Source organism: Charadrius vociferus, unplaced genomic scaffold (genome assembly GCF_000708025.1).
Source record: "Charadrius vociferus isolate BGI_N301 unplaced genomic scaffold, ASM70802v2 scaffold325, whole genome shotgun sequence".
Taxonomy (NCBI): Eukaryota; Metazoa; Chordata; class Aves; order Charadriiformes; family Charadriidae; genus Charadrius; species Charadrius vociferus.
In genome coordinates, this window is record NW_009648526.1 from 2070244 (window position 1) to 2082587 (window position 12344).

Consider the following 12344-nt stretch of genomic DNA (forward strand, 5'->3'; position numbering starts at 1 on the left):
TTCATATGGTTTGGGGTTTAGTTATTTCTTAAATATGCTTTTATTTATGTGCTTTCTAAGAGTAGTAAAGAGATGCTAGAAATAAGAATTGGCATATTTGTGATGATAGGACTTCACAATAATCTCTTTTTACATTAATAGATTAGACATAATTCTGTAAAATTCCCCACGTACGCATTTGTGTGATATTATTTTGAAATATTTTTGCCTGTGACTGAAAACTGCAGCACTTTATTCATGACTCTACTTATTCACCATATACACAAGATGGCTTATGAATATAATCTTAAATAAAGAAAAAAACCCAAACCCTAAGTATATAGATCCTCCAAAAATTTAATTTTGCCATTAATAGTAACTAGTATGATTTCCCAGATATGCCAGTATATAGAAATAAATGTTTCCAAACAGTAGCCCTGAATTTGCAGTAGCTAGCAACAGCTAGTTCTACATCCCAGTAGAAATATATGACAACAAAGGATACATTTGGTTTTTATTTTTGAGTCATAAACAAATTATATAGCAAAACTCTGGTTCAGGGGCTTGAGAGCACTAAGTTGTATTCTCCGTCAAACTTTGTAACTCACCATCATTTTTCATTTTCAATAAATATATATCAGTAATATATTAAGCAATAAATTTGATAGTGGGGAATTACATGATTTTATAATGTGCAAGTCCTTTTTTTTATCAAAAATATTTACTGATAATGTTGCAAAATCACTAAGCCATTGAGAAATCCTTATCGGTAGAGAAAAGCTATACCGTAATGGCCATTAATCTGAGCAGATAGTGATACAGCACCTCTGAATTCTTAATGCTAGTTTTGGAGACTGGTTTGTGTTTTGTTTTCTTCCAGTTTAAGTGTCTCAGCGAAAATCTGTGAGAAGACAGTTCTGAAACGCATTTTAAAAGAGCTATGGAAGTTAGTCTTGAACAAAATAGAAAAACAAATTGTGCTTCCACCACTGACGGACCAAACCGTAAGTGTCCCAGCAGTAGTTCACACACATTACAAAGGAGTTTATTAATGTGGTTAATCAGGTGTTTGCCAAGGGGTCTGATACTGTCCTTTTCTGTACCTTGTCCAGAAGGAATAATCTACTGACTGTACACGGCGTGTTGCTCTCCAGTGTTTGAAAGTGCTGTAGCTAGGTTGCTCTTCTCTAGCCGGTGAGGAAAACCTTGCTCCTTCATATACTGCCTCCCCAACTCGGAGCAGTTTTCATGAATGCAGTATAAAAGAAGCCGAAACACTGGCTTTGTAGTGTGCTTTCATATAAGGGCTTTTAAGCTTGATTTCTCTTGGCGTCATCATGCACAGTTACACCAAGAGTGTTCCTTGCCCTTCCCAGTTGCACTGGAAATTCAATCGCTTCGATTTTGGAGGCTCCCAGGCAGCCAGGAATGCCCCATCCCATTCTCCAGTCCTGCCTCATCTTGAAGCAGCACTCAACATGGGGAAGCTTAAGCCAATTTTGGCTCTAAAGTTGTGGGGTATTTTAATATACTTGATAGGAAGTCCTCTTTGGGCAGGACTGCATTTACAGCCTGACAAGAAGAGAGAAAGAAACTATAAGCTAATAGGGGAAGTAGTGCTGCTACACACAAGACCAGTGCGGGTGATGGCCTGACATGAACCCAGAGTGGTGACAGAGCTGAGGACACCAGTAAAATCTGATTCTGTCTAAGGATGAAAGAAAAAGAGGCTGACTTGGAGTGCCTTTCTGTATTGCTTTTTGCTTTTTTTGAGGGACTGGGATAACATGTGTTAATGCTTCTTGTTTTCAATCTTCTCTAAAATAAATTCACCATCTTTATGACAAACTAATCATGACATTGCTGTGGCGTGCCTTTGGGCAACTTTACTGTATACATCCCAGGATATCAATTAAGCTGCTAATAATCTATTGGTCAGCAGCCATATGTTAAAGACATATCGTTAAATTATATTATAATATATTAAAGACACATGAAAGAATATTTCTGGAGAGGCAAGAGAAACATGTATAAATGATGTAAAGGTAGTAATGAAATAACCTGAGCTATTAAAAATTCTAGACTAGAGCTAATCGCAAGATCATAGCCAGGACTCCATTCACTGGATTTGTTCATATTTACTATAATGCTCTTGTTTACTGTGCATAATTAGAAACAGCCTCTCTTTCAATGAGTGACTGTGTCAAGTTTATATTTCTGAGATTTTTAATTTGCTTTTCAAACATTTTGGTGCAAATTTTATCTGCAAATACACAAGTAGCATTTAAATTGGATAACTGCATTTCCCATCAGGCATTAGGAGCATTTATTGGCTTTGTACAGGATCAGGTGTTACATTCTGATTCATAGAACAGCATGGTTCAGAGTTAAGGGGTTTTTTCTCTTGCTTTTTTTTAATTGGTTGCCAAGAATAGAGAGTTACCTGTCAAAGCCAGTAAGCCTACTTGGACAATAGCACAATATGTTTCAGTTAGGACAGTAAAACGTTTTTTTCAAACATTTCTCCCCAAGAGACTGAATGTTGGCCTTTATTTTAAAAAATATTAAAAATATTTTAGTCTTTCAACCATAGTGAAAATGAGCTTTGATTGCCAACTGAACACAGATTTTTGATTCATCTGCCTGAATCTACAGGCGCCTCTGTTGTCCTTACAGAAATCACACCAAGCAATAAGCTGTGACACTTGATGTTAGAGCCCATTTGAAAAAAGGTTATTCCAGTCATTAGTTTAGCAAGTTGATGCTTCATTAAGCTACAGGTGTACATCTGGAATGCAAAACTTCTGCATTTCAGTCAGAACACAGAAAGGGCGGTGAAAAAGCAGAGACAAGGAGCTCTCCTCCCTTCTCACCTAGAATGAAGCCTTCGGGAAGGACGTTAGATTAGTTAGTGGCCAAAGGTAAGAAGGCTTCTGTTTATCGGCCAGTTACTGACTAAAGGCAGAGGCTGTGCCTATCATTCAAGACTCTTTAAGATGATTTTAAATGGTGACAGCTGGGATTTCTACGAGTGCTTTGCCCCCATTCTCCATAAAACAGAAGAGAACCTTGCTTCTCCACAAACACGAAAGAAAGGTGAGCCTCTGTCTAGAAAATTGTCTGCAGCATATTTTGTTCCAAATTTTGCTCAACATTGGTGTAGTAGAAGACACAGTATCTTAAATCTGTAGGCTGTAGTGACTAAGGACCATGGAAAATGGATACCAAGATTACTGGATTAGGCTTTCAGAGTGCTTGCAGTATCCCATGTGTATGCTACGCTTCACCAGCTGTTTGGTTTTACTAGTGGTAGCCTCTATATTCAGTGTCCCGGTTGGCAGACGTGGTGAAAAGTGTATAGCAAGTTGCATTTATTTTGCTACTTCTATTTCCTATTGAACGCACAATTAAACAAAATCAATGAAAAGTAAGATACTGTAAGAGAGCTGTTTTGCTTTTGCAGCCTTGACTATTACTTTCTCTCTCGCTAAGTGTGAGAGGCACAGACTTTTGGAAGCAGGGTTTATTTTTTAATTTTCATATTTATCTTTCTTACCATTCTCACTACTAATAAATACTGAACACTTAAGCTGCAGTTCTATATTACCTCTTTTTCAATTGAACCATGCAGGAGCAAAATTATTTCTGGAAACTGAAACCTTTTGTACAGAGAGAGTAATGAAAAATTGTTCTGTATAGTGCTATGTAAGTTGGACTGACTTTTTTTTCTCTGAAATCCAGATATTCAGAACTATATCTTGCTGAACTGCCAAGTAACTGCACTAGTAATTATATTTCTTGGAGTAACTGTGATAAAAAATGTGAGCATAGAATTATAATAGGATTCTGTTTGTCTAGGACAAACACATAGGCATTGGCTTTTGGTGTCATGCCAGGATTTGGCTATTGTAAAATATTGGTTTAACTTCATAACACTTTGGTATCTTTTCTTAAAGAAACGGCTTTGGCTTAACAGTGCGCCGTTATGCACAGTGCAGACAGCTCAGCTTTTGCAGGTTCCTCAGGGCTGCTCGTTTCCCATTATTATTTATATTAGCATAGCACCTGAGAGCTATGATTATGGACAAATATCTCATTGACACGCTGTATAAGAACAATCCCAGCCTAAGCTTAAAAATATTAAATACAAAATGAGATAACAAACAGGAGCATACAAAACCTCTATCAACAGAATACACAATATTCATATCAAATGTGGGATACTGGAGGGAATCACGCTGCAGGCACTCAACTACTTGGCCTTATCAACTAAATGAAAATATGTCTCATGTGTAATTGAAATTTTTATTTAGCTTTGCAAAGCGGTGGCTAATGTCCTAGCAGAAAATAAGATCATGTTGACATAAAGAGCAAACACGCTGTAGTGAGTCTGAATTTTCCTGACTTTTCAATGTGATTACAGGGGCCCCAGATGATATTCAGTGCAGCCAAAGATCTCGGACAACTGTCAAAACTCAAGGTAATGGAGCCAAATGAAGCTGTGAATGGCTTGGTCTAATGAAAAAAATAGATGAAATATTAGTGAGTGTGAGGCCAAACCTCATGCCTCATTCCTGTGCTAATTTGCCGTAATAAGATTGGATATGGCAGTAACTGTTCATAGGTGAGTAATGATTTTAGTCTCATCAAAACCAAGTTAAGAATAAAAGACTGTATGCTTATACGGTAAAGTGATCGCTAGGTAGGTCAAGAAGATATCAGTCCCATATTGCACAACTCGGCCTTGTAAGTGTCAAACATCGGGGTGGGGTGAAGAAAGAGATCTTTGTGTTTCCTTCTGGAACCAGTTCTGAAAAAAGCTCTATGGTGGGAATACTAGTAATTTTTTTCTACATATTATTTATGGTGTGTATTGAAACATAGCATGTACCTCTACAGTAAACTCATCAGCACTACGTTACTGAAGTCCATAATACACTTGATGGAGAGCTTAGACGTTTGATACTGAAGTCAGTTGTTTGCCAATCAGGTAGAAAAGTGGTAATTTGTGCTTCTATGAATAAATGTTCATTTTGCTAGAGGAGTTAAAATGTTGCCTAAGTAAATCACAAGATGCTTATGCTAGGCAAAGATTTCACAGGAGTATAGTCACTTTAGGGCTATTTAACTTATGTTCTAATACGAAACTTTTTTTAAACATGGGGCATTAACAGTAGTTAAGCTGTCAGGTTTATTAATAAAATGAATTATTTCAGTATCATCTAATATAACTATTAAAACTTTAAATTTAACCTCTTCCCTATTCCCGCTCCCCCCCCCCCCAGAAGAGAGAAATAATACACCCTAGGAAAAGAAATAAAGTTACACAGATGCTCGGTATTAAACACTGGTGCTTCTTTCCTACAATTTATGTTTTCAAGAAACAACATGATTGCTTTAGGTTGTAAGTTGTAAAAGAAGTCTGAAGTTCTGTTAATCATAGGGGCTTGGGGGGCATTTGGCCATTTGGTTGGTTGGTTTGTTTTTCCAAGAATAGACAGGCGACAACACTGATTCTCTTTCGAAATCAACTGCAGCCGTAACTTGCTTTGCAGGACCATGTGATTCGAGAGGAAGCCAGAAGCCTGACCCTGAGGCAGTGTGCAATAATGGAAGTAGCGCTAGCTACTATAAAGGTACAGCTTTATGTGGTTTTCTGTTCCGTGCTGCAATGACCAAGAACATGATTGACATTAACAACAGATTCTAATGTAGAACGGTCCCTTAGAATCATAAAGTTCCCTTTAGTATGTCAAGAACCATTTGATTCTAAGCTCCTTGTATTGACTTGAAAGCAAATGTCTGATAGTCTGCATAAAGAGAACTGTGGCTACAGCTGTTCTGCCCCAAAGGAAATCCTCTTTTAAGGGATGAAATTTACCCCTCATCTTCAATGGCAGTACCAGCTGATGAGCTCCTTTTCTCTTCCATCCATGCAGCGTTTTCTGCATATCCACAGTAAACCAGGTCAAAATTGGAATAAAAAAAAAATATAATCAACATGGACACTTATATGGAATTTCTAGTAATTTCCCAAAGCAGAATCATAATTTCAGGTACAATTTCAATGCAATGATAATCCAAAATTTCATATTCTGGAATCTTCTCTTTTAAAATTTTAACAAAATTCCCCCTTCCTTCAGAAAGAATGTATTCTTTAATTGTGTTGTAAACCATGCCTGGATTAAAGAATTTTTTTTTTTCTTTTTTTTTACATAAAGGATTAAAACCTATTCCACTCTACACAACCTAAAAGAACCCCACAAATATATATATCTCCAGTTTTCACATATAAATACTTGACATCATGAAGACCAAAATTAGAATTTGGTATATTTTTTTCCCCATAAGTCTTAAATTTTTTCCTTTGGAAAGAAGCTCTGTAGTAGAGATGATGACAGTTATCTCAACTACTACAATCATACAGCTAGCCACACATGTCCGATGTTATTTTTAAAAGTTTGTGTAAGAATTTTACTTAAAATTGTATGTTTGTAACTGGGGCCTCTCTCAGATAATTTGGTTCTCTGAATGACCATATATCTTTCTCATTTTAGCAATACTTCCATGCTGGAGGAAGTGGGCTGAAAAAGAATTTCCTGGAAAAGAGCCCAGACCTGCAGTCCCTGAGATATGCTCTCAGCCTTTACACACAAACTACTGACGCCTTGATAAAGAAGTTTATAGACACTCAGACGTCTCAAAGTAAGTGATTTGTGAGAGAGGTATAAGTGCATCAAATGGTATTTTAAATGTTTAAATGATTGGTCACCCATCACATTCTCCAAAGACTGCGGTATTTTAGAGCTTATTGTCACAGATTTGCCCAGGTGATGTTATGCCATATCAACTGCTGTTGTCAATCAGTGGAGCTTATCTGAGGGCAGCTTGCCACTTTACACGAAGAATAGGTCCCATAGCTCTATATGAATATCAGGGTTATTTATAGGAGCATTCCACACACAGACAGGGTTGCAGGAGCCATACCAGAGTGTATATTATAATTGCAGAAACAGTAAATTCGTAGAGTACATTGGCACCTCTAGATACCTTCAGAGCTGGAGGATATTAATTACTAATCACAAATAACTTTAAAAAGTGTGACATATCCCTTTAAGGTTTCCTTTTGGGATAAGGAACAATAAATTGTGAGCAACATGTACTTAATCTAGCACACTACACATTACAGAACCCACACTTCTAGCAGGTCGTCTGTGGATTCAAAAGGCATAGAAGGTTTCTGTAGGCTGAAATACAGCATGTAATTTCCCAGTCTAGATTTTTTCCTTTGTGCATTTCAGAATTCAGACTCAAAACCATCCCACTGAAAATATCACATAGTTTTTTATGCCTGTTTATCAAAAATCCAGATTTTGTTACTTTCCCCAAAGCAAACCAATGCAGAGAACATGCAAGAATATGATATTAGGTGTACTTTGAGGCCGCTTTTTTCTGCTCTAGAATTTTGGTGTAGTGCACCAAAAAAACTGAAGCAAAGTCCTCTTCATTTAAAATATATATGCCATTCATTAATAGTGTATTTCAGAAGAGGACTTTCTATGATTTCAGTAAGAGGGCGAGAGTTCATAGTTATACTTTTAGGCAAAGATTCCTTTTATTTTCAAAAAGAAGCTATTTCTTACCATTTTACTCACCAATCTAGGACAGTGTTTTCATAATTCTACAGTGCATGCAGGAACTGCTTTTATATAGATAATGTGCATTATATTCCAAGCTGAACGGTTTCTTCATTCTAGAAACTGCAAATATTTGCATAATAGTAATATTTACTAGACTTCTTTTGAATGTAATGGGCATTTGTAAAAATGGCCTCTCCGCCACTTAATATCTTTGGGAAGGAATACAATTTTCTGATCTCTAAAGAATTACCCTGCTCTCCCACTCATGAGAATCAGGAAAGTTTTAATTGGACAGTTAAGCTGGAAATCAATTGGGTTTACGTCTGAAGTACAGTATGTTACTCACAGTATAAAAAGCATGAAACATTAGTTTTGCAGCTTGCCCCAAGATTAATTCCAAGGAATTATTTCCTAGGCAGCTTCTATATTAGACTGAGGATCTCTGTTAATAATTCATATATTACAAGTGAGAAAATTGCGTTAAAGCTCTACTATATAAGGAACAGATTCCCCGCCCCCCCAAAAAAAAGATTAAAAATATGGATTTAGGCAGAAAATTATTAATTATATTAATTACTAGTATATTTTGCTTTTCCTTATGCATACTTTCATTGTAACTTCAGGAGAAAAAATTATCAAGGTTGTAGCCATAAGCAGAGATCCTTTATAAGTCCTGAACCACAAACTTGAATTTTCTAATTTTCATCATGGTTTCAGCCTGAGGTCTGTGTTCATTTCTGTGCACACATTAGCATGCCTGTATTTGCACACCACTATTATCAGAAGTGTAGCCACTGGGAATGAAAGTTAAGGAAAAGTGACTCATAGCTTTTCATCATCCTTTAATGTCTCATTTCAAAGAACTAAAAACTCATCTTTAATGACCTCCAGCCTCACAACTGTAGCTGTATCATTAGCATTTAGTTAAAATGACCCTGTTTGCAAATCAGAAACTTTCTCTGAAGCATAATTAGATTTATACCTACCCTCATAGTTGCGCAGGTAACCAATCCGTAATCGATAGACAGTTGGATGTAATTAAACTCAAAGTAATGGAAAAATGAATACTTTAAATCTTAAAGAAAATAGGATATTGAATAACTATAACCGTAGATAAAAGTGGATTCCCAGTTTTCCTGTAATGACTACTAGAATCAGACAATAATCAGGCTTACTTTTAACCACAGGTGAACATACTTCATCGTTTGCCATGATTAAACTGCAGTGCTTCTAAGTGAAAGGCAAAAATTTGTTTGATTGGCATGAGGAAGTTACTTTCCCCCCCCTTGAAAGCATAATAGCTATGTAAAAGTGTATGTTATGGTCCTTGATACTTCCTGTATTCATGTACATGCAGGATCAGGTTCAGTAGGAATAACCCAATTATCCAAGAGTATGCTTATGCACCATTTCCAAACAAGGATGATTTCTTGAGCCAGAGTGTTGGTTCCCAGCCTTGGTGCCTACACGTTCCTAAAGAGCTTACTGGAAACAAACCGATTTGCATAGGCAATAAAAACATTCCTAACTTTTAAATGACGACTTAATTTCAGGGATTCATAGTTTTTCGTGTGGTGGTTTCAATACACAAAATACTTGAAAGCTAAACTCTTATTGCTGTTTCTAACTACATCAGGAGACTACATTATTATGGACATATGCTTTAAAAGCAAATTATCACACAGTCAGGACTCATGAAGCTAACTGCCATAATCTTACTCTGATGATTTTTCCTTTTCAAAGCATCGCTACAGACTCTCAAGACTGTTTTCAAAACAGACACGTGTTTGAATAAGTAAATGACAATGCTGAGCATAAACCAGCAGTAACTTTTTGAATAACTGATGACATTGCTTCTTTTTTTTGCCTTCTTTTCCTCCATATAATGTTTTGCCATTTAAAAGAAATGTGATTATGAAAGTTGTAAATTCAATACTTACTCAGTATTGTGAAAACAAATCTGTAACCAGACTACAAAAATGAAAGATAAAAGAAAAATGTTGTCTGTATCAACTTTATTTATTCGATAGTATAGATATCAGATTAGCATACTTAGTGACATAGCTTACGTTCTGTCATATGCTATCATATTAAACATCTGTCTTTCTGCCTGGCAGAGGAGGAGAGAGAGGTTTCTCTTCTCCAGTTACATCCCTACTGCTATTCCAAATCTGTCACGCACTTTCAGCTTGTTTGGAAATTAAATACTGTCAAGAGTCTGATCATTACAGATTTTAACATTGGTGTCAATATGATAGTAAGGGAGAAGATTATCTATGTTTGTCCCTTTGTATAAAAAAAAGGAATTTTATTTCCAGAAAAATAAGCAAAAACTGCCAGCACTTGAATCTATCCCAACCCACAAATGTAAAACTTGTAGATCAGCATTCTCTTTGGCAAATAAATGATCGGTATTGTTTGGTAGGAAAACTTTTACAATTTTACATACAATGGATTATAAACTGCTAAAAAAATTTAGTTCCACTTACCTGAAGTTCATATTTAATGTTAACCAGAAGGTGTCCAGGTGATTTTGTAGTGCCTGTTAAAAGCACATTCTTCTGGATCAGTGTTTTCTTTTACTCAACCATACACTCGTGTTAGCACTGCCAAGAACCATTTTGTGGAGCAGGTCACTTTTAGAGTCTCTAAAATGGGCATCGATATAGACCTAAAGGATTTTGAAAAACCTGAAGGCAGTTTAGTGAAGAGAACTGCATTTCAAAGCCTCAGTGACTAGTGTCTTACACACTATATGGTCATTGACACCTCTGCAAAGAGCATAAGAAACACATCCAAGTGAAAATCTCATGGCATCAGTACACCATTACCAAGCAGATCCACTGAGGTTCAGATCTCTGATTGATTCCGTTGCCTTTGGACTTTTGTCAGCTGTAAATTACCGCTTTTAGATTGGGCACTACTCATAATATACATTAGCTCATACTGTAAAAGTTATTATTTTTTTTCTTTTAAATTCAGCTGCAGAATAAGATTTTGGCATAAATTCAGACTATAATATGGACTGTTTTCAACATCTTTTGTGACCAAGCAATTGTTTATGCACACTACACTTGTGCCAAGCATGAATGAGTAGTAAAATAGTAGGGCGCTGCCAAGCTGACCTATAAAACCCTGCTCAGCTGTGGGACTTGAGGGTTCAGTGCGGTATGGCTAAAACACACCATGGCTGGCTAACAGCTGGATGGCAGCCAGCAAGCCAGCACACAGTATCATCAAGGAAAGCTCAAAGGTTTCTGCAAAAGACCACGTATTTGTACATTGATGGTTTTATACAAATTGTCAACTTACATCAACTCTAGTCAAAAAGGTCAAATTTCAGTTCAGGCAGGACAAGCTAATTTTAACTAAACTTGAGATAATTCAACCACATTTTCACAATCAAGACAAAACTATGAAAGCCAAAAGACAAACTTACTGTATGTCTGTATTTAAGAAGAGAAAGAACAGACTCAGAACACTGAAGTAAAACTACATCCTCATCTATTGGCCTGTTGTACAAATTTTCCTCCTCTATGGTGTATTTCTGTTATACAGTATATATACTGTTACTCAAAGCTCACACCATTCCTGGTGATGCTTCTCACTTTTTTTAGGAACATTCAGCCTGCCAGTCACCTTTTGATTGAATTGTTATACCTTCAGCTTTTAGACTACTTAATTTAATGGCTATTAAAATTAAAAGGAGATATAAGGCTGCAGTTCAGTTTAGCAACTGTCTTAAATCTTCAGTAATTTCATAAACTATGGCCTGTGTTGTGAATGTTTACATTTGGTTGGTTAGCATCAACTCTAATAACATTTGGACACCTATTATTTTAGTTTTAGCGAACTACATAAAAAGACGGCACCTCAAACATTACAGTGTCCCGAATTTGCTGTCAGTTATTACCACTAATTTCTCCAAAGTAAACGCCACTCTTGCATCTAAAATGGTTACTTACTGGAAATAGGCAGAGAGGCCCTTGTCCTCACAGGGGACTTCAACCACCCTAATATCTGTTGGAAGGACAACACTGCAGGCCGTAAGCAATCCAGGTAGTTCCTGGAATGTGTCGACGATAACTTCCTTCTCCAAGTGATAGAGGGACCAACGAGGAGAGGTGCAGCCTTGGCTGCAGTGACCATGAGATAGTGGAGTTTATCCTTAGGGCAGCGAGGAGCGCGCAGTAAGCTCGCTACCCTGGCCTTCAGGAGAGCATACTTTAGCCTCTTCAGGAATCTGCTTGCTGGAGTACAGTGGGATAAAGCCCTGGAAGGAAGAGGGGCCCAAGAAAGCTGGCTAATATTCAAGGACCACTTCCTCCAAGCTCAGGAGAGATGCATACCGACAAAGAAGAAGTCAGGCAAAAACACCAGGAGGCCCGTGTGGATGAATGAGGAGCTCTGGACAATCTCAAGCAGAAAAAGGAAGCCTACAGAGGGTGGAAACAAGGACAGGTAGCCTGGAAGGTATACAGAGAAATTGTCAGAGCAGCAAGGCATCAGGTTAGGAAAGCTAAAGCCCAGACAGAGCTAAATCTGGCCAGAGGCATCAGGGGCAAGAAGAAAAGCTATAGGTATATCAGTGACAAAAGGAAGACTAGGGAAAATGCGGGCCCACGCAGGAAGGAAACGGGAGACCTGGTCACCTGGGACATGGAGAAAGCTGAGATACTCAACTTCTGAGGTGGGCCTGTGCAAACCTCATGACGTTCGACAAGG

At 37.3% G+C, this 12344-nt stretch overlaps 1 protein-coding gene across 1 annotated transcript in view; it reads left to right on the forward strand.

The window, feature by feature from the left end:
- The window catches only part of UNC13C (unc-13 homolog C (C. elegans)), a 176190-nt gene that overhangs the window by 151079 nt on the left and 12767 nt on the right, over positions 1-12344 (forward strand). The window contains exons 26-29 of the mRNA XM_009885724.1: positions 860-983; positions 4403-4459; positions 5535-5615; positions 6537-6684. Coding sequence (XP_009884026.1) covers positions 860-983; positions 4403-4459; positions 5535-5615; positions 6537-6684 — 410 coding nt within the window. The remainder of the gene's footprint in view (positions 1-859; positions 984-4402; positions 4460-5534; positions 5616-6536; positions 6685-12344) is intronic.